This window comes from Monodelphis domestica, chromosome 3 (assembly GCF_027887165.1).
Source record: "Monodelphis domestica isolate mMonDom1 chromosome 3, mMonDom1.pri, whole genome shotgun sequence".
NCBI lineage: Eukaryota > Metazoa > Chordata > Mammalia > Didelphimorphia > Didelphidae > Monodelphis > Monodelphis domestica.
The window spans coordinates 506905868-506929906 of record NC_077229.1 but is presented as its reverse complement, the minus strand read 5'-3'; the positions used below and the strand labels follow the sequence as shown (position 1 = coordinate 506929906).

General features: G+C 34.6%; 1 protein-coding gene across 2 annotated transcripts in view; it reads right to left on the bottom strand.

Annotated features, from left to right (window-relative positions):
• Positions 1–239: 239 nt before the first annotated feature.
• ELOVL7 (ELOVL fatty acid elongase 7) overlaps positions 240–24039 on the bottom strand; it is a 130319-nt gene continuing 106519 nt past the window's right edge. For both annotated transcript variants that reach the window (XM_007486367.2, XM_056824877.1), the window contains 5 exons: positions 19265–19345; positions 18668–18724; positions 16537–16642; positions 5432–5568; positions 240–2947 (listed from right to left, as the gene is read on the bottom strand). In XM_007486367.2, coding sequence (XP_007486429.2) covers positions 2738–2947; positions 5432–5568; positions 16537–16642; positions 18668–18724; positions 19265–19345 — 591 coding nt within the window. In that variant the 3' untranslated portion in view covers positions 240–2737. The remainder of the gene's footprint in view (positions 2948–5431; positions 5569–16536; positions 16643–18667; positions 18725–19264; positions 19346–24039) is intronic.

Here is a 24039-nt window from a genome sequence, read left to right as displayed (position 1 = left end):
ACTCTTCTACCACAGAGTAAGCTCCAAGATAGCAAAATTTTGGTATTATTATTATTATTCTCCCTACACACAAAATCAAGTATTTTATAAACAATGGGTATTTTTAAAAAATGACTTATACACAATAGGTACTTAACAAATATGCGTTATGTGAGTGAATTTTGCTGAATGAATATTTGACACTTCCCTCAAAATGGCAACAATCTAAAGAAAAAGGCAATAGAAAAATTCAGACAAAATTGATATATCTCTCATTTATTACAATATACAGAGATCCAAATTTTATTTTCACATTATCCAACACATTTAATCAATCCATAAGAGAGTCAATGGAAGGAAAGTATCACAGAAGAGAGGGAATTCCATAGAGAAAATAATGTAGTCCATTGAAATAAGATACATTAAAAGTGTAAAATGGTAAAGTCCCATGATATTTAGCAATTTATACATTTAGGAATACTTTTTAGATTTGGTCCCTCCCAAGAATCACAAATTCTAAGCAAAAAATACCTGACAAACTCACAAATGAAGTTTGTTTAACATCAAAGGTAATGAAACTGAAAAGTCAATGAACATCTTTAAATGACTCAAGATTTAAAACCTAGCCATACCAAACTAGCTCTAGAAAACTCCTTATCCAGCAACATTCACAGTGAATTAGTGGCACTTTTTTAAATGGAAGAAGCCTTTATCTAAGAGATTTTTGATATTTGAAAATCTTTTCTTCTCTCCTAAATCTCTGAGAACTTGGACATCAGCATCTCCTCATCACTTCCTAACCTTGACCTCCCTCTAAGTATGACATAGTGAGTCAATAGCCGTGGAACACTTAAGCACACAGCATTCTCTAACTTTTGCTGGGGTACCCCATGGACACTGAGATGGCTAGAGAGGGATTGGTTCTTTGAACTCCTCAAGATAAGTTGCTCTTTCTTCTTAATATATCATTTCCAAACCCCTTTACATTTTTGATAGGCAAGTGAATCACATCTCTGTGTTCCATTTTTAAAGAAGGGAACTTGAGAATTTGGCAAGAATGAAGTCAAGACCATAGAAAAGGATAGGCTTTAGGCCAGGTAGTCACAGATAGATGGGGGAAACACAATCTAATTAGTCTTACACAATCCAGTAGATTTGCAATAAACCTGTTTTTATTGTAGGTCATACATTAGTTAGATAGCATATTTTTTGGTGAACAAAATCAGTTTGAGGTATAAAATAAGTGTTCAAAAATTGATATAAACAAGACTAGAAAAACTCAGAATGTTCTAATTTCAACTTGTTCTAAACTAAGATACACCCATGGTTTTTAAACTATTTCTGGTTATCTAACATCTTGCATTTATTAAAAGAATTTTAGGAAGCGGCCCTTTTCAAGAGACAGAAACGCATTCAAAATGAATGCCAATCCTTCTGAACATTTTTTTTAAAGTGCCATAACACTGTGGAGATCTCAGAGAATATTTAAGCTATGAATCACAGAAACTACCCTTATTAATACTTTTTTTTTTGGAGGGTCAATTAGTTATTCTGTGGTAATGGTATGATTCCATAATCATTTTCCTCTGATCACTTTTATTGAACAAAAAACAAAAGACTTTAATATAACAACATGTAAACTGGCATACTCATTCTTAAAAACCTACCCTATATTATTATTGCATTCGTTTGCTTCAAAAACCACCTCCAAAAAATAATGGGCATAGTTTTCAGCCTAAAATCACTGTGAACACGGAAGTTTGTTTAGCCTGGTAATGAAAGATAATTTGTTTTAAGCCACAGGTGTGGTAGAGACATGAAGAGAGCGCCAGAGACTCCCTTCTTCCCCCTCCAGCTTCAACTGCCAACTCCTGGGAACATTCCATTTGGAACCTTCTTCTTGTTTGACAGACAGGTCCCCAGCCTTGGTTCTTGCATCTTGACTTGTCCTGCAAAACCTCTCCCTCTTCAAGTCTCTACCACACAGGTCAAACTTGTGAGAAGACCAGGAACAGAGAGGGCATGCTAAAACATAATACAGCCAATAAAAATACTTAAAATGAGAATCATAGCTGAACTTTAAGTACTTTTCCTCCTTGGCAAATTAAACTCTACCCAGTGATAAAATAACTATAATTTTTTTTTATTACTCCATTAGTCCTTAGGAAGATTTTCTTAATGTTCTAGGAAGAAAGTATTGTCAGTAAAAACTAAGACTGCTATCCAAAAAACTCTTTGATTGCAAATTACCTCTAAATCACACTTAATATGACAGACTTAGAAAAAAAATTGCTTAATCTTCACCAGTGTTATCTATTTAAATAAGAAAATCAACTCTAGGATCATTGAAGTGTTTAGTGAAGTCAACTGTGATCAACTACAAAGTCAGTTGGCCTTCAACAATGTCGATACTACAACTACTAGTTTCAACTCTTCTCAGTGCTCAAAATATTTGATATTTTTCATGCGTTGGACTTCTTTGAAGAGTATTCTACCTTAACTGCTTTCTATCATTGTAATAAAAATTAAGACAGACCTTTAGAGTCTATAGAGCAGTTGAAAATGTCAAAAAACTTCAAGATTCGTTTCCAATCTGTAAATTACCCTCCCTCTCAAATAACAGAAACCCAAATAACTTATCATAAAAATACAAGCTCTTGGTTTTGAAGAAAAACATACAAAAAGTACTGCACATCTAAATATGTCCTGATTGTCTAGGAGCATAGAGTAACAGTCTGAAGTGTGTCAGTATGAAATTTCAGTTATCTTTGCTTTTGTAGAATCCATTTTTCACAGTTTTGGGAAGCCTTTGGCCCTTGGTATAAGCACGGTACCAAAAGTGGGCAAATAAGAACAGGAAGATACACCCATAGGACATGATGATGTACTGGAAGACTGGATATTGATATGGGCAATCCTTTGCAAAGAAAGACTGTCCTATATGAACTGTCACCATAACAAATTGAACCTAAAGAAGAGAACAAAGAAAATAGTCAGGAATTTTGTCATCATTTCAAAATGGTTTTAATTAGCAGTTTAATTCTTAACCACTTCCGTGCAATTATCTATATACCTCTTTCTCTTCTCCACTGGCCGCACTTAGGCTACTCAATTTTGCTCAAAAAGTAACTTCCTTGAGAGTTACTACAGTATGTATTTAAGTTCAGAATTAGTTCCCACTAGCAATCAAGAAGACCTTCTTTGGGAAATCCAGGTTGTCATCAATGTGTAGGGCTTCTCTTTGAAAAATGAGCTAAGAGCACCCTTGATTTGGAAGCAACTAAAATAATTCCTAGCATCTTCCTACACACTCTGCCCAGGGATTCTCCAAGAATATGCTCCAAATTTAAGCTAAACATGATCCACATGATGGAAAGTCCACTTGCCATCACATAGGCATATGTGACTCTCAGGAATTGGATTCAACTTATGTTCTCATGTAACTTATTTGTTATATGTATAAATCTCTCAAACAATACTGTGCTACAAGCTAAAAAGGAATAAGCCCTTCAAAGAAGGATTCTTCCTGGCTGCACTCACATTATCATATGATTATACAATCACAGATCTAGATCTAGAAGTCTCAGAGATAATATAGGGCAACCCTTTCATTTTATAGATAAGGATACTAAGGTTCAAGGAGGCTAAGAGACTTGGCAACAAAGCTCCTAAAGTGTCAGTGACTGGTTCCAAGTCCAGTATTTTTACCATAACACCATGCTGTCTCTAAAGGAATTAGATCTACAGATAGTACAATTTCCCTCTGAATCATCTCAAGGGCAATTGTTTCTAGGCACACATTCATATATTGGCATGGCATAGGTCCTGAATCAAAAATTAATTCTTCCATTTTGAGATAGGTATAATAGACTTATATTATATGTTATCTCTCAAATCTCTGCTTTTTTTCTCATCAAATCAGCAAGATCTACTTAAGAGAAAATAGACTAGAGGACCAGTTTCAAGTTTTCTGCCTGAATAACTTCATTTTCCTTTTGTGATCCAGATAAAAGTCAAAACTCCTCTCCTTCTTGACAAGAGAAGGAAATCACTCCAGATGGAAGACTTTGATAAAGAGCCCCCCCTTCGCTGAGAAAGATAGTGACTGACTAAACACAAAAATTATACCACTATTGTATATATAATACTCATGGCCGTGCTTCTGAAGCACCTTAGGCTAATCTGCATCTCTCTTGCTGACAGGCAAAGTATGTTGTTTTTCGTACGTGTATGTATTTTGGCAGGCACCTTTGTGGCGGTTATTGCATTGCTTTTCTCTTCATATAAGTGAATTCCAACTACAAAACATAGATGGCGGATTTGGAGGAAGGTACATCAAGATCTTCACAACTAGCACTGATTTTTACCAATGGGTCCTAGCATGTAAAGTTTTGTCAATTGTTTTTATTTTCTTCAAGATGACTCGAAGCCTTAAAACTGTCCATTTTAATAAACATATATATTATATATATGTGTATATATATATATTTATATATATATATTTTAGCAGTAAAAAAAATCTAGCATATTCTGGGCACTCAATACATGTTAAACATTAACTAATTCTCTTTTTAAATGTCAAATACAGGTATATAGCCCTAAATCTATGCCTTCTTTTTATACTTTGCTAATTGCTGGGCAATCTAAAATACTGATACAAAAAAGTTAAGTTAATACTCTATTTAAGCCTTAAATAATACTTCTACTGGGAACATAGTTACAACATGACACATTTTTGTAGCAATTTATATGATGCAGAATTTGAACTTAGATGCTGGAAAAGTAATACTGCTAGACAGATTTTTCGGAATATGTTGGTTGTTCTTCTGATCAGAGGGCAATCGTGAATTATGATTAGAAAATGATTTTTAAAACACACTAATTTATCCATTTTCTGAACATTTTTTGGTTCTCACAATAATCCTCTAGTGTTAATGAAATATGAGAGTTTATATAAATTGAAGCTGGGTACAGTGGGAAGGATGAAGACGGGTTAATGATTTTTAATTACTTAAAAACTAAATAATTTACCCAGAATTATGAGATAAGCTATAGAGAGTTTAAACCAAGCCTGTGAAGCTTCTCTCTTTCAGTTTACTAATATTCATAATAGATCCCATTAAGCTGATTCATGTTTATTATTCAAATATACCTATTTGATTTAACTATCAATGAAACAGCTGGGGTGGTATACATGTTATTCTGGCTTAAGATTTTATAATTAGTACTTACTATTTAATAAATATTCTCAAGTGTTTTCAGCTAGGTTTCTGAAAAACTAAAATTATATTGAAGGAGTAACTACACAATATACAATGATGAAGTTATTTATTTGCTAGTATATTATTTAGTTGGGAATATAATTTACATAAAAATGGACTGATTTCCACCTGTTGGGATTAAAATCCACTTTGGGAGGGGCTTATGGGGGGGTGGGGGAGTTGTTACTCACAAGTTGTAGTGTTGTCAAGTATTTTTTCCACCACAAATATTTCTGGTAGTCTGGTCCCATTGCACACAATCCATAGTAGGAGTACATGACTACATGGACAGCTGTGTTCAACAAGGCATGGAATGTTCCCAAACCACCTGCAAAATGTAGCATTGTAAGTGGTTTCCCAAGATATGGATTTAGATGGCTGATGATTTGTAATGCTATTGTTCTTTGATTTTTAATAGAAAGAAACGAGTTCTTAGATGAGAACTCAGATTTGCTGAATCACTAGACTTAGCAAATTAGGGGAAAAAATGACAAATTCATAAGATTGATAAAATCCATTATAACTTTAAAGAACATGATTTATTTATATGAGGTACAAAATGGCTCTTACATTTTTATTTGCTGAAATTCAAGATGAATTCTATTTATAATGCTTATATACCACAACATTCTTTTTAAGTTCATTTGTTCAACCCACAATATTGTAAAAAAAAAAAACACAATAATTTGTAGCATCAACAGACAAGCGTTACAAAAGGATCCTCCTGTCAATGGTATGACAACAGGTACCATGTTTTTCCTGATTGTGAGAGATTCCAGATTATAATTTGTTGCTTAAAATATATTAATAAATACATTTTGCTTTTCCTGAGTAGTGCTCTTTAATTCATTAATAGAGCAATTGTTCAAAAGTTTCAGACTGATTACTGGCAAAAACCAACCGGAACTAAAAATAATTACAATAATTTTCAAAGAAGACAAATGCTTTGTCTTCTAAAAATTCAAAGATCTGTAATTTCAGCAATATGGATTTTCCCAATAACATAGTTTACAACTATTCTACAATTCAATCCACTACAATTTTAATAGGTATCTACTAGGTGCAAGGAATTTTGTTATATTCTAGGGATGCACAAACAAAAACAAAACCAAAAAATCCTAAAACAGTTCCTGCCCGCAAGGAGCGTAATTTCCTCAGGGGAAGGCAACTAATAAACTTATAAGCAATTACAAGATATTTAGGAAGAGGAGAATGCTAATAATTGTAGGGAACAAGGAAAGGCTGATTTCAGTAAGAGATGGTATCTGAGCAGAACCTAGAAGGAAACTAAAAGTCTTAAGAAAGAATTTAAAAAAGACATTATTTTAGCTAATTAGTTCAATTAATCAAAATAAAAATTTGTAACCATTTCTGCACCATGGACTCCTCTAAGTCTGGAGAAGCCTGTGGATCCCTTCTCAGAGCAATGTTTTTAAATGGAAAAAATATAATATGTGGAATTATGAAGAAAATCAATTATGTAGAAATAGTTATCAAAATACTTTTAAAAACAAATGAATGGATCCGGGGTGAAGATATCTTCTTCTAAAAAGCAGAAATTAGAAGGAATACAAGCTAGGCATGAGGAATGGACAGTGTACAAAGGCAAAAAGAATATAAAATTGAATTCTAAATTCTGAACATTTCAAGGAGTCATTTGAATGAAATTTAGAATTCCTGGTAGGGACTTACTTATGTGAAATAAAAATGGAAACAGGTCTTAAATGTCAGGCTAATGAATTTATATGTTGTTCCAGAAGTGATAGGGAACAACTCAAGACTTTTTAAAGCAGAGGTATGTTGGGATGAGGCTTGTTCCTTATAATGGTTATTTTGAGATCTGCATGGAAGATTAATTGGATAGGACAGAGGCTGGAAGCAGGAGACTATTCCAAATTATTTTTTTGCAGTAGTCAAGATGAGAAAGGAAAAATGTCTTTAGTAGTTTCAGAAATAAAGTAAAGGTATAATTTGTAAGAGTAATTATAAGAGTAGTTGACTAGTTATTGCTGGGGAAAGGAAAGAGTGAAGGATAACTCCAGGGTTGCAAATCTGAGAAGCATAATGATGCCTTCAATAGAATTAAGGAAGTTAGGTAGAGGAAAAGGCTTATGGGAAAAGATACTAAGTTCCATTTTACACATGTTGAGTTTAATATACTGATAGGACACCTGAATGAAGTTCAGGAGTAAGATCACATTATCTTCACAAATTTCAGTGGCCACAAAATGTTATCACCAACTTTTGATGCTAAATCCTAGACTGTGTGAAATAGATTTAAGTTCCCAGGATATTGTCTAACGATAGAGTAACTATCTTCTATTTTATAGTTTTGGAGGTTGCTTAGTAAGAGGTCTCCCTCTATATATTGCCTATGACTTAGAGGATTGGTCCTGGGGAATTCTCCAGGAATTGACTGGTTAAGTGACTTACACAAGGTCACAAAGCCAAACAATGCCAGTCATGGGAGTAGAATCCAAGTTTTCATAAACCAAAATCTAAAACTCTTGTTCCCCCCACCCCAATTTGGTTTTTAACACCGTAGTTTAGTAATTAATGCAGAAATAGATAATTACTTCCAAATATACACAAAAAATCCAACTGGATTAACAAACTATCACTTTGAAGAGATCAGATGAATATATAAGATTCATAATCAGCATAATAATTATACACAAACACATGTTCACAAAGTACTGGAGGTGTCTCAAATAATTCATTCTCTCACACAATTGCATTTTTTCCCTCTAATCTTTATTGAAACTATTTGCTTTAGTTGAAACTATTTGCTTTAGCAAACTCTTTCTTTATAAACAGAGTCAAAATTCAGATTTGGCTAGTCTCTGTCCACCCCCAGACTCCCCGCTGGAGTCTGAATTAAGGAAATGTTATTATAATATGGAAACCCTATTATTGTACCTTTTAGTTTTTATCATTTACATTTCACATAGCCTTTTTGAAAGATAAATTCAAACAAATATACCAGGATAGCAAACATTTTCTGGAGAGCTTTAGATAAGATGCATTTAGGTCTAAGTTTTCTGAACAAAGGCTCTTCTATTTTTAACAAATGGAACATATTAAATATTAAATAAAATATTTAACATATTAATTTGAGTTTCTTATGAAACTAATTTGAGTTTTTAACTTTTATTATTCACATTTTCTCAGCCTTCTGCAAAATACATTTAGGTAAATGTATACATGAATAGCAGCCAAATTTTTTGGAAAGCTTTAAGATAAGACACTTAATCCATCTTTGATGATTTATATATAAGCTTGTGGTATCTGGGTTTGCAAGGTTTTCCTGATAACGATCATGTTGTCTGAAGTTGTTTTCCCTTCTCTACTAACAGGTGTCCTAAAGTATTTGAATCTCCAGATGAATTAAATTTTTTTTAAACCCTTACCTTCTGTCATAAAATCAATATTGTGTATTGGTTCCAAGGCAGAAGAGTGCTAAGGGCCAGGCAATGGGGGTTAAGTGACTTGCCCAGGGTCACACTGCTGGGAAGTATCTGAGGCCAGATTTGAACCTAGGACCTCCCATCTCTAGGCCTGGCTCTCAATCCACTCAGCTACCCAGCTGTCCCCCAGATGAATTAAATTTTGTAAATGCATAATACACAATATTCTATCCCTTGTAGAATGGGACAACTCTTTACTTGGATATATACAAAGTCTATGTAAAAAGTTATCTATGGAAATTTGTTAAACATACATTCATTAAAACAAAAGAAAATACAAAGAGCAGAACCATGCTAATATTATTGTGTAAGGAAGCTCAATAGCCAGCCAGGGAATTAAATACTAGGTAAATATCACTGGGCCTGAAACGTGCTAAAGGATCTGTTCCAGGCTTGATAATTTCATTCTAGATAAAGAAGGTTAATTCAGGACGTGGGAAATACTTCTAAAAGTATTGCTGCCTTAAATGGCACTGAAAAGATTTTCCATGCACAAAATATTTCAAAGAACACTCAATTGACGACCAAAGATTCCCAGGAAATAATAATAACCAGCATCCATATAGTACTGCAAGGTTTGCAAAGTGCTTTATAAAGATTATCTCATGCTCATAACATCACTGGGAGGTAGGTGCTATTATTATATTCCCATTTTTCAGATGGGGCAATTGAGGCAGATAGATGTGAAGTGACTTGCTCAGGGTCACTCAGTTGGTAAGTATTTGAGGCTGATTTTGAAATCAGGTCTTCCTGATTCCAGGTCCAGTGATCTATCCACTGTATCACTACCTACCTGCCTGAAAAATGCAAAAATGCAAAGGAAAAGCTGATGTGACAGAAACTTTCAACATAGAAGGATCCATTAGTTTAATGGACTTGAGAATTTAGTGTATTATGTCAATAAAACTGTGGTATTTATTTAAAAAACTAAAAATAGAGAAAGGAGAGCTAGATAAAAATTTAAAAACAAATCCCCCAAAATAGTTTTAAATCTCAGCTCTATCCCTTACTATGTCAAGAACCTTGGGCAAGTGATACTACTACTCTAAACCCTGCTTTCCTTATCTATAAAATGAAGAAGTGGAACTAGATGGCTTCTAAGATGCCTACTGGTCCTAATTCTATGACGTGATGACCTGCAGGACCTTCTATTTCTTCAGTGTTAAATGAGTGGAATGGACTAGATGGCCTTTAAAGTCCTCTCCAGAACTAAATAAGCATTTTTAGGGACTCTTTTTCAAAAGCAATAAGGATCAAGAATTGGAGAGCCAGTGGGCACAAAGTAAAATATAGCGTAATTCTCAATTCTCCTCAAATCCTTGCAGCCTTCAATTAGCTGTGTAGTAAGACCTGGCTTGATAGGCTTGATGTTGGCTACAGATGATGTTGGACAAATCAATTAAACTCTCAGTGCCCTAAGACAGTGGGGGCTATTGTTGTTGTTCAGTTGTGTCCGACTCTTTTTGACCCCATGGACCATAGCACTCCAGACACTTCGAACTTCCCACTAACTCTCCAATCTGCTCAAGTTCATGTTCGTTGTTTCCCCAGTAGCATATTGGACCCCTTCTGACCTGAGGGGTTCATCTGCTGGATGTCATCTCTTTTATTATTTTAACATTGTCCATGGTAGGGAGGTTTACCATTTCTTTCTCCCACTGAATGGCATAACTCTTTTGAATTTTCTTGAATATATTATTGCTTTGTCTACCTCATTTGCACTCACACTGTTTTATCTACCGTATTTGCACTCACACTGTGCATCATGGTAAGTCAAAGAGGAAATTAATCTTATTTTTGAAAACTAGTCTCTATACTTTACCTCTGTAATTATGATATATACACATTTTAACATTTTGTTTTCTTCCTACATGTGTCATAGTATTTGATTTTTTCCCTTCTTTTCTCATTCTTTTGCCTTTGAAACACATCACTAGTATCAAAAAAGTTTTTTAAAACTATTTTTTACTTTTTGCAATAGAATAAGCTAAGATGTCCATTTACCTAACCCAAAAAGGCTTTGGACTATGGCAACCTGCCACTAGTTATTTAAATATTAGGAGACTTTTGCTCGATGACTATGTCAAATCCAAGGAGAAATGGACCACAAAGGAGTACAGAACTTGCAAAGTGCCCAATGAGCATAAAAAGGTAAAAGAAACTAAACCAATCCTACAAGGATTGATGGCATTCTGCACAAAAAGCAATATGACTTGATTATTTGTGAGACTCGAGGTTGCAGCTATTTAATATGTGTTAAATGCAGGACTTCTTTGTACCACACTCTATATCAAGCATATAACATTGATTGTTCTGGCTCCATTATCACAAAAAAGCAAAGGGTTGAATTGGGGAATTCTATTACCCATTTGTCTCAAGATCGTCTCTTTTTCTATTTTCTTTCATCGTGTGACAACTTAATGTAGTCCAGACTGCTAAATTGGGTTAGTGTTTGGTTGTTGTTGTACGCTCATGGGACATGGATCCCTACAAGAGTGAGTTGTGATTTTTTCTATTTCTTTTTTCTTTTTTCCTTCTTCCCAAAATTTTTTTCAAGTTTTCTTTTTATATTTTTATCTGACTAAAAGGTTATTTTTAAAAATTTTTTTGACTTCTTTGATTTTTTTGGATACTTGATTCATATGCCTTATGAATCAACCATGTATCCCTGTGTAATTACTAAATGTATTCCTGTATCCTCCTCAGGAGGGAATGCATTATGATTTTCCTCAGGGGGGACTAGTTTATTGTTGTGAACTTTGACTTGAATTTGAGCCTAATTTAGAACAAGAGACTACCTCACAGAATCTAGAAGGCACCATGAAGATGCCTACAGAAACCACATGCTGCATTAGAAGATCCAGATTGAACTTTGAGATATGGCAAATTTGAACTTTTTTGGGGGGGGGGGTTGAATGCTTTTGTTTTGAATGTACGCTCTTATGCCAAAGGGGACTGCCCCCTAATTGTCTTTTTGTCAATGTGCCTATTTTTAGTTTTGTTCCTTTTCCTTTTTATTTTGCGCTTATCCCCAAATTATTGTAATTTCCCTTTAAAAACTGTAATATTTGTATATATCTCTAGTTCAAGTTATAAATGTTTTCATGATCCATTGGGGAGCCTGGTCTCTCAAAGGATCACAGGGGAGAAATGTATTGATTTAGAATCTTGAACCCTAGAGACTACAATTCCCACAATCCTCTTTCTCTTTTCCTGTTTGTGTGTCTCCTTATGTGGATTGGGCTTTTCAGTTTCCGTTTCTGCCCACGTGTCTCTCTGGCTGGTATCAGTGTGGAGGTGGGAGTGGTTTTTTGCTTTTATCTGTTTTTTTTAATTTCTCTGATTGTTTTTAATTTCCCTCTGCTCTAAGTGGACTTTATTAAATAGTATTAAAATAATGCTTGGAGTATTGAATATTAATTTTAATCTTTACAGCGTAATGTATGCTTTTTATGTGAATATTTACTCACACAGACACAAATATATATATACATATATATGTAGCTAGGAGGGACAGTGGATAAAGTGCTGGACTAGAGTCATGAAATCTGACCTCAGACATTTAATAGCCGTGTGACTCTGAGCAAGTTAATTCATTCTGTTTGCCTCAGTCTCCTAAAGTGTAAAAATGAGCTGGAGAAAGAAATGGCAAACCACTCTAATATTTTTGCCAAGAAAACTCCAATTGACTCTCCAAATCATGAAGAGTTCAGCATGGCTTAAACAACTTAACAAATACATATTTATGAAAAATGTATGTGAAAGGACATTACCAAAAAAAAAAAGAAGAAAGTAGGCTTAAGTAGCAAGGCAGCTAGGTGGTACAGTAGTTAGAGCATTGGCCCTGGAGGCAGGAAGCCCTGAGTTCAAAGCCAGACTCAGGCATTTACTAGCTATGTGACCCTGAGCAAGCCACTTAACTTTGTTTGCTTCAGTTTCCTCATCTGTGAAAGTGAGCTGGAGAAGAAAATGGCAAACCACTCCAGTATATATGCCAAGGAAACCCCAAACAGGGACATGACTGAAACAATTAAACAACAAGGTTTAAATAAATACATTTAAATTAAATAAAATTAAGTTAATCTCAAGTTAAAGCTTCAGAGATAAGGATATTTCTTACTTTATGGTCTGGAAAGACTCTTGTAAAATGTTGTTAATAGCCAAAATTAGATGGTATTCTTGCATAAAAAAGGCTCGGTACTTGATGGGATTTGAAAATATTTATTGGAAGGCCATCATGTACTTAAAAGGCATTGTGCCACGGACTTTTAGCCTTCATTAGGTCAATGACTTTTGACATATGATATACAAAGAGTTATAAAGATGACTTAGAACTCAATAAAAATATTTTTCAAACCTTTAACAGCAAATAGAAATAAATAAGGCAGGAGAAGTCTTGCACAGGAAGAGGTAATCTCTCCTTCTTATGAATCCTTACCAGCGATTACTTGTTATTTCTTATGATTGTATTTGCACATTTGACTTTGTATGACAGCTATTTCCAAATACATCCGCTCTCCCCTGTTAAACTATAAATGCCTCAGAAAAAGGGATCTGCTCTCGGGTGCTCTGGCTATTTTTTTTCTCTCTGGGTCTAGCCCTCTATGTTACAAATAGCAGGCACTTAATAAACACTTCCTAAATGAAAGTAAAATGAAATAGATACAATTGAGAAATCTTACTATAATCTGAATTCTATTTTGTGAACTATGTTATACAATCAGATGTGTTTCCTCTGGAAAATTCTCCCCTGGGAGCTGCCAACTTGAACAATTTCAATTGTTAAACAAGTCTCCTGGTACGGAGGGAAACCAAAGCAAGACTGAAGTCACAGTAGTCCTCTGCGGACTCTGGGACCTTCCCTTTCCTGTCATACATTTCCTCCTAGTCCCCTTACCCATTAAACCATGGGGATATTTCCTCTATACTTGCGATCACTGGGCTCAGTTATGGAAGCTTCTAAAAGTTCCTCCTTGATGTCTAAAACTAGGGTCACACTTATGTCACTGCCTGAAATTTCAATAGCCTGAAGATTTCTTAAATTTGAAGAACAGATAGAAATATCATCCCAAGAAGTCTTGAATTATGAGAGGGAAATTTCAGTTTTTTAAATGTGAATTTCCCTTTTTTTTTCATTATGAACTTGACAAACATCAAGAAACATGAATATTTCTATGAACAAAGAACAGGGTATTTTATAAGAAATCATAAATTTCTCTTTTATACAAGATGTTTCTATTTTTTAATTCATTATACATTTTTTAAAAATCCCTACCTTTGTCTTAGTATCAGTTCTAAGATAGAAAGGCACCAAGGGTTAGGCAGTCAGGGTTCAGTGATTTGCCTAGGGTTACATGGCTAGGAAGTGTCTGAGGTCACATTTGAACTCAGGTCCTCTTGACTCCAGTCCTAGCACTCTATCACTATTTGTCCCCTAAAGCACATTATAAATTGGATCTAGTTATAGAACCTAAACTATACTGTTTAAGTCCTTGGATGGAAGATTCATTTAAAAATTTAAAAAATAAAAAGGAATCTCACTGTTTCTAGTGAGAGATTCCTTTTTATTTTATTTTATTTTATTTATGTATATATATATATATATATATATATATATATATGATAAATTTCCAGAAAGTTCTATTTGTGGGCCCAAAATATAATTTTATACAAACTATTCAGAACATTATACATAAAATATATTCACTCAATAGATATTTCTTCATCACAATTACATGCAACTCATTAGGACTTATATCTATCCATTCGGTCATAAATTCATGGAGATCTAGATTGACAGAGAGAATTCCTACACTGAGAGTTCTCTCAGCCAAAAGAATTACAAGCACCATATGTTTAGAGCTGGAAGAGACTCCCTAAGAGATCATCTAATCCAAACCTCTCATTTCACAGATGAGGAAACTGAGCCCCAGAGGTCAAGTGATTTGCCCATAATTCTTCAAGTTCTAATCTTCAAATCTAAGATCTGAACCTATTTCCTCTGACTCCAGAACCAGTCAATGTTCTCACTAAACCATGCTACCTTTTTCCTGAAGCTAGGCCATGCAATTAATGATGCTAGGAGTTGGGAAAGATACAGAGATTCTTGCCCCTAAGAAACTTAGAAGATGAGTTACTTGCATAGTTCATGAATTATGTGAATTCATGGAATGATGCCAAATTTTTATTATTTTTTAGAATGATGCCAAATTACCAAGCATGTCTAATTTTATAAAACATTTAAAAAATATGGTAGGAGGATCCTTCAACACAATAAGTAACAAAAGACTAAAAACAGATTTTTAGACATTTCCTTTCATGGGAATAATTCTCAATATAAATAAATAAATAAAATATTTTTATATTTTATAATATAATAAATAAAAATAAATATAAAATATTTATATATTTATATATTTATATATATAAATATAAAATATAAAATATATAAAAATAAATAAATAAATAAAAAATAAAAAATATAATAAAATAAATATATATTTAAAATAAAAAAATAAAATAAAATAAAACTCAATAATATTATTGAGTATGTTTAATAAAGGTTGATGGGAAGAAATCTAGACACAGGTAAGGTAAACAGAGCACTGAAACTGATATTAACTTCCTGGGATAAGGATTTCCTAAATAAAGAAATGCTCTCACCAGTGGAGGTAGCTACCTTTTCTTCAGTTTGTAGACTTATTGGGTTGCCTAGAGCATGGAGAAGTTAAATAATTTGGTTCAGATCATACAGTCTGAATTTGTCCTAGGAAGAACTTAAAATCAGGTCTTCTGGGTTCAAAACTGGCTTGCTATTGCAATGGGGCCTCTCAATTATCTAACGAAGTCCCTACCAACAGAGGAAATCTGGGCAGCTAAGCAGTGTCAGTGCATGGATAGCCAAGCCTGGATTCAGGAAGATTCATTCATCTTCTTGAATTCAAATAAGCCTCAAACACTTACTAGCTATGTGATTCTGGGCAAGTCACTTAACCTTGTTTGACTCAGTTTCCTCATCTGTAAGATAAGCTGGAGAAGGAAATTAAGACCCCAGTATCTTTGACTAAGAAAACCCCAAATAGGGTCAGGAAGCGTTGGACATGACTGGAAAATGACAGAACAAAATTAAGAAATTTACTATTAACATATTGGGGATACAACAAATGAAATTTGAAAAAAGAGGATCCAAAGTATTATCAACTAAAGAATATACATGTGTCAGACACTTCCTAGCAGTGTGACTCTGGGCAAGTCACTTAACCCTGATTGTCTAGCTCTTCCCCCTCTTCTGTCTTAGAATTTGATTCTAAGTCAGAAGGCAAAGGTTGTATATTTGACAGATAGACAGACAGACAGACAGACAGACAGATAGAGAGATAGAGAGATATGGAAGAATGTGCCAAAGGACCTTAAATATCTGGTATTTGGGGTCATGAAAGAATAAATTGGCAATAAAGAAAAAAGCTGTATGAGCTCCTCCTCACAATATCAAGTAGGAGATAGAGAAAAATTAAGAGTTTGATCTGTCTTCTTTGACCTTTCAAAGGAATTTGATTTTTTTGCTTTATTTTGATGACAATTCATAATTTGTGACCCTGGACAAGTTTCTTAGCCTCAGTCTGCCTCAGTTTCCTCAATAATATAAAATAAGAATAATATTAGCACCTTCTTCCCAGCATTGTAGTAAGGATCGAATGAAATGATACTTGTAAAAGCCCTTTGAAAAATTTAAAGTGCTATGTAAATGGTAATGTCATTATTACTGTTTTTATAACATATGGAAATTTGACTATTATTACCACACATGATCCCAATTCTCACTCAACTACCTGCAGCAAATTTGACTCCAAACCACCAGGTCCATGGCATGATGGTGTGATGGAAGACATGCAGGAAAGTTACTTGGCTATTTTTCTTACGCAGAACAAAAAAGATCTGAAATAATTTAAAGAAAATCAAGTTCACATTAAAAATACATGAGATATTCATTGAGCATACACAAAAACAGGGGGAGTACAAAATATGTTAGATGTCATTTGCTTTAAACTTTAAAAACATAATTTCCTCTAAAATTAAGTTTTTTGGAATGTTTACAAAAAGACACATTTACAAAAGGAAGCATAAAAGAGGCTGCTCTCCCTTTATCTTATTGTGATTTGTCAGATAATTCAAGAGAAATTAAGATGATAGAGGTATGAGTGGATCCAGGATGGGGAAGTAGGAGTGGAATAAGTTGGTCAAATGGGGAGGGGAAAGGGAGGTGCAGGAACAAATTAAAGAAATCAGAGTAATTTTTCCAGGCAAATGTGAAGCAAGAAAGAATGACAGAAATAGATTGACCCTAGTTCCTAGGATTAGAAAAATTCCATATTTCTTCTAATTCAAATAAATCCAGACTTAAGCAAATGAGAGTTCTTTTTCTTTCAAACAATCATTAATCATAAAAAATGCACAAAAGTGTGATGATAATTAAAAGCAAAAACCATACCCCAAGATTCACTTGGGAAACAAAGCAAAGTAGCCTAGGAAACATAGCCAAGTCAAGATATTATAAAATGGAATATACCTACTGCTTTGAAGAGAAAGCGTAAAAGGAAAAATTATTTGGAAACTTAAGAGAAAGACCAGAATTCTACAGGGATAAACCAGCTAAGAAGAGAGCAGCACAAAGGAACAATGATATGGAGCAATAAGAGCAATGGAGGGGATTATTTGAAGATAAGGGTATATAGCATTTTGCAGAGCACCAAGAATATGCAAAATAATAATAAAGCCAAAATACATATGCTAAGGAAGCAACATGATTCAGTGGAAAGAACACTGAACAGGGAGTCAAGAGGATTCTGGTCCTATGCTGTCCTCCACTCAGAACTCACTGTGTGACTTTGGACAAGTCAGATTATCTCTCTGAGCCTTCACTTGTGTCATCTGTAAAATGAAGGCATTACACTAAGGATATTTCATATTCCTTCCACCTCTAACATTCTCTTAATAGAGAAATGGAGAAAATTGGTGAGGTTATAATCTCAAACATAGAATTTAGTTGTATAGGTCCTAAAAAAAGAATACTATTACGAAATCCTTGGTTCTCATGCTGGTCCTAAGTTGACATAATCAACAGAGGATGTAATGTTCCTTCTGTCCTAACTTCCATTAAAGGAAAAGAAAAATATACATGGCTTCTTCTAATGGGATCCAGAGAATTAGGGAGGAACTGAATCTTTGGTACTGCATTCCTGCAGAACCTGACCCAAAATTTGTAGGCAATTACTATTCCCACAAACAAGATATAAAGGAGATCCAATAAACATGGACTTCAGTAATGAATAAAGTATTTGGACAATGGTGTTTCCAAGATTCCATGAGTTTTTTTTTAATTTGTTTATTTTTGTATTTATTTTTGTTTATTTTGTAAAAGACAGGCACTTTGGGAATCGTTTAGCATTAGCTTATAGTGCTTTATAGAGTCCTTTATGCTTTCATGTCAACAATTTTGGTTAAATGAAAATAGTCTTGCATTAATCTAGTTCTTCCTGAATCTGAACTGTAAAGAGCCTAGAACAGATTTGTTTACTTCTTGAACTTGATCATGAGGTTCAAAGCAATGGAGACCGATTTTAAGGATTTTGAGACAGTTGTGTGGGACTCAAATCAGCGTCATAAAGGAGAGCTGTTACATGGGTTATATGAAAGTTGTGTTTATGAATTTTTAATACTAGATGACTTGGGAGTTACATATAGAGTTTTTTTAAGGTTTCAGGAACACCTTGAAAACTACATATTTGTAAATGAATAAGATTAATAAAATTAAAATAATAAAATTAAAAAATAAGGTTAATAAAAATACAATGTTGGTCTAGTGAGAAAGGGAAGTGAGACAAATATATTAACTTTCTTTTTGTCTATGATTTTCATGGAAAGAAGTAAAATATTTGCTTAAATGAATGACTTCATACTTACAGTGTCTATTAGTTCAATGAACTTGGAGAAGTAATAAAGCCAGCAGGTCCATGCCATCTGCAGACACATACACATGAGAACAAGGAATTTTAATTAAAGACTGTGAATAATGAATGATATCAATGAATGATACCACCAAAAGGAAAAAAAGAATGAAAGAAAAAATAAAAATGCATAGAATTTTCTGGATTTTTAAAGTTCTCCCAAGCCTTTCAGACTCAAATCTGAATTCATTTGTTAACCAACAATTTTTAGTTTGATGAATTAAATTCATAAACTTTAATTCAGTCTGATATCATAACCAGTAACTGTAATCGGTAGGATGAATCAGAAGGATTTTTTTTTAAACCCTTATCTTCTCTCTCAGAATCAAGACTGCATATTAGTTCCAAGACAAAAAAAGAGTAAGGGTTAGAAAATAGGGGTTAAGAGACTTGCCCAGGGTCAAATAGCTAGGAAGTGTCTGAGACCACATTTGAACCCAGAACCTCTCCTCTCTAGGCCTCATTCTCAATCCACTGAGCCACCTAGCTGTCCCCTAGAAGAATGTTTTTAAAGGTGATTTCGAATCACAATCGATCTAGATCAGTAACTTACCCTTAGAGCTACAGGTGATCTGGAATAGTCAACAATGTCACACCTGTATGAGTAGCCTACACCCCAGCCAGACATCATGAACTATAGTGAAGAGAAGAAAGAAAGCAGAAAAAAAACCCATTAAGGAAATATTTACTTGCCAGATGAACCTAATTATTTCAGTTAGGTTTTCCCCACATATTTCTTACAAGAATACCTGAATGAAAAATCTTGGCAGTGAAGGAAAAAGGTGAACTACAATGGTGGCAAACTCTGAATGACACTCAAATTCATTTTGTTGTTCATGTAAAAATTGTTCTGAATATCCCAATATACTGTAACGCACTAAAAGAACAGGGAGAAGAAAACTGAGGCAAAGATGATCTAAACTGCATGTGGCTCAGATGATTGCCAGGTAATGAAAGATGGTATAATCATTCTTTGATGCCTGGAATTTCCTCTTATATCTAGCAATAGTCAACATGTTAGCTTATGAAATCAACAGATGACCAAGTGAAAACATTACCTCAAGATATTTTCTAAGTGGATACAGCTGGGTTCTTATTTGCAAAAATAGGAAAATGCAAAATCTCATGGATTCAACTTAAAATTCAAGAAAATAGCCAAAATAATTTTTTTTCCATTTGAATTAGTTTATTGAGTCAATTTAGAATATTATTTCTTGGTTACAATAATCACATTATTTCCCTCCCTCCCCTTCACTCACCCTTCTCATAGCCCACACGCAATTTCATTAGGTATTACTTGTGTCCTTGATCAGAACCCATTTCCATGTTGTTGATGTTTGCACTAGGATGATCATTTAGAGTCTACATCCCCAATCATATCCCCTAACCCATGTAATCAAGCAGTTGTTTTTCTTCTGCATTTCTGCTCCCACAGTTTTTCCTCTGAATGTGGATAATGGTTTTACTCATAAGTTCCTCCGAGTTGTTCAGGGTCACTGCACTGCCACTAATGGAGAAATCCATTATGTTCGATTGAACCACAGTGTATCAGTCTCTGTGTACAATGTTTTCCTGGTTCTGCTCCTTTCGCTCTGCATCAATTCCTGGAGGTTGTTCCAGTCCCCATGGAATTCCTCCACTTTATTATTCCTTTGAGCACAATAGTATTCCATCACCAACAGATACCACAATTTCTTCAGCCATTTCTCAATTGAACAAAATAAAAAAATTTTAAAGATAAGGGAAACTAGTACATCTTCTCTATGGATTTGGATGAAAAGTCATCCAAAAAGAAAATTTTCTTGTTAATAAGTCAGTTACAATTTTGCAATCTGCTAAACCTTAATTCCAACTTACCCACAAAATGGCATTAGTCCAGAAAAAAAAAAAGAATGAACTGTTTGTTAAAGATGATGACTTGAAATTAAATCCAAATACTGTATCAAGATTCTTTCAAGTCTAATTGTGGGAAAGTTTACTATTAAAACAGTACCTGAAAGTAAGTAGCAAAGGGTTCTATTTATATTAAAATGAAAGGTTATTCTAAATGGTTAGCAGTAGTGTATTTACAAAAGTCATTTTTCTCAGAACTTTCCAATGAGCATGGAAGCAATATCATCATCTTCCAACACGACTCAACTTTAACATTTCTAACTTGAAAAATCGAAAGCAAAAAAATTTAAATTGAAAACATTTCATCATGTGATGATACCTACTTAAACTATTAAAGCTAAAAATGTAACCATGTCATTTTAAAATTTGAAAATATGACTTGAAGGCCATATGGAGCCATTTCAGGATGAAAAAAAAGTAGACCATGAAATATCACTGACTGGGCCATTAAAAATTCAACTTAAAAGCAATACCAGCATCTGACTTGGCTCATACACTTATTTTTTAAAAATCCATTTTATTGGCATTTTTTGCTTTTTAAGATGCATTTTTTCAGATATACCCTCCTTCCCCTACTCTACCCTACCAGCAGCAAAAGAACCTTCCTTTGTAACAAAGAAAAACAGTTAAGAAAATGTAGCCAGCATAGTGAACCTATCTGACAGGCGTGCACATGCCCTTTAATAATCACTTTACCTAGACATGACAGATTCTTAGACACGTAAAAAATACAATAGAATTATTATAGAGAAAATATAGTTCCATAGATAAAAACATATAATGTATCCATGCACATAGACTGCAGGGAGGGAGACATGTTTGTGATTCTAATGGTAGAAAGAACAACCAATCTAGAAGCCCCGTCTATTCATGTGGATTGACAATTTATTTGTAATTTATATTCTTAGTGTTGCCTCAGAACACTGAGAGGCTGTGACTATTTGTTCATTGTCACATCTAGTATGTGTCAGAGACAGCCACACACTGCCTCACTGCCTCAGCGAAAATATATGCATAAACACATTGTCAGGGTTCAGCTCCCGTTTCTAAGCTAGCTGGGAAATATCGAAATACAACACACAAAGGAGACAAAGAAAGTCTTGCACGATTCCACGAAGGAAAAGCTAAAACTTCTCATGTTTGGAAAATGTTTTGTTCATGCTTTCCTTTACACTAAGACATACACTATCATATTTGTTGAATCTTTGCTATACACTTGAGTCCTAAAACTATAACAATTAATAATTAATTAATATGTCAGGTTCTTCTTCCTTACAAGGCATCTTGCTGCCTGCTCCGCAGTTGTAGCCTCTTCTCTCTACTGGAACAGAGACCCTCTGGGTTATGGAGTAACCCCCCTGGGACCATGGTTCCCTTTCAGGGGAGGCTAATCCATTCAGCTTTGGATTCTGATGAGCCTACATCTACCTGGCCTCAGACCATGCTTCACATCTCCTCTAGCCTGTCATTAGGCAACTAGGGTCCAACCCCTCTACTTGCAGGAGCAATAACATGATATTGTATCTTCTCCAACAGATTGCCTCCTCTCTCTCTCAACGGCATTCTCTCACTTATTCCTTAATGCTGTGAAGATGGGATTAACTCTCCCCTACCCATTTTTAGATTTAATCACCAAAAGCATATACACCCCACTTATCCTTAAGTGGAGGAGGTCTGTGACCCACTTGTGAGAAAGTGGGTGACTAATCAGAACCCACTGACTTCACCCTACACAGCCCTAAGCAAAACTATTGCTATAATTGGTCTACAGAAAAGTGGAAGGAAGGCACAGGAAGTGACGAAAGGAATGGTTTTTACTGTCTATTTCTTCCTTCAATTCTCCTAGTTTCTCCATTAGAAATTTGGGTGCTATATTATTTGGTGCATACATGTTGATTAGTGATATTTCCTCATTATCTAAAGTCCCTTTTAACAAAATATAATTACCTTCCCTATCCCTTTTAATCAGGTCTGTTTTTGCTTTGGCTTTATCAGATATCATGATTGCAACTCCTGCCTTCTTTCTATCAGTTGAGGCCCAGAAGGTCTTACTCCATCCTTTAATTCCGACCTTGTGGGTGTCTACCCGCCTCATGTGTGTTTCTTTAAGACAACATATGGTAGGGTTTGGGATTCTAACCCATTCTGCAATTCGTCTATGTTTTATGGGTAAGTTCATCCCATTCACGTTCAAAGTTATGATTGTGACTTGTGAATTCTCTGGCATTTTGATATCCCTCCCTAATTCTAACCTTTCTTCTTTAGCTCTAACCTTTTAACCTAGTGATTTACTCTAAATCAGTCCCCCTTGTCCCCTCCCTTGATATGTTTCCCTTTCTAGCCCCTCCCTTTTTGTTCCCATTCCCTCCCCATCCCCCCTCTCCTTCCCTCCCCTTTTGTTTTCCCTCCCCCCCCCCCTTGGTTTTCCCTTCTCCCTACCCTTGTTGGGTAAGATAGAATCCAAGATCCCAATGGATCTGGATGTTTTTCCCTCTCAGAGTTGATTTCCCTGAAAGTAAGGTTTAAGTAAAAACTCTCTTCCTCTCCTTCTTATACGAGTTTTCTTCCCCTCCCCTTCCCGTGTGAATCTTTGTGTGAGAAAGATTATTCTATTTGATTTTTCTTTTCCCCCTATTTACACATTACATTTTCCATATATTAATATATATAGAGAGAGATTGATATAAATGTAGTCCTTATAGAAGAGAGTTTGAATAAATGAAAAGGTAACAATTTTCTCCTTTTCCCTTTCCATCATATTTACCTTTTCAGGTATTCCATGCTCTTTGTTTTTCAATATCGAACTTTCCACAGAGCTCTGGTCTTTTCTTTGCAAAAAGTTGGAAGTCTTCTATTTTGTTGAATGCCCATACTTTCCCTTGGAAGTATATAGTCAGTTTTGCTGGATAGCTGATTCTTGGTTGAAGACCCAGCTCTCTTGCCTTTCTGAAAATCATGTTCCATGCCTTACGATCATTCAGAGTGGAACTTGCAAGGTCTTGTGTGACCCTGATTGGCATTCCTTTATATCTAAATTGTCTTTTTCCGGCTTCTTGTAGGATTTTTTCTTTTGTTTGATAGCTTTGGAATTTGGCAATTACATTCCTGGGAGTTGTCTTTTGGGGATTTAGTGTAGAGGGTGTTCTGTGAGCTCTGTCAGTGGCTGTATTGCCCCCTTTTTCTAGAATCTCTGGGCAATTTTCTTTGATTATATCTTGTATTATGATGTCAAGTTTGCTGTTTATTTCTGGATTTTCTGGTAGTCCAATTATTCTTAAATTATCTCTTCTTCCTCTATTTTCCAAGTCTGTCACCTTGTCAGTGAGATATTTTATGTTCTCTTCTAATTTCTTGATCTTTTGGCTTTGCTTTATTGATTCTTGCTCTTTTACCTGCTCGTTGTCTTCCAGTTGCCTAATTCTGACCTTTAAAGCC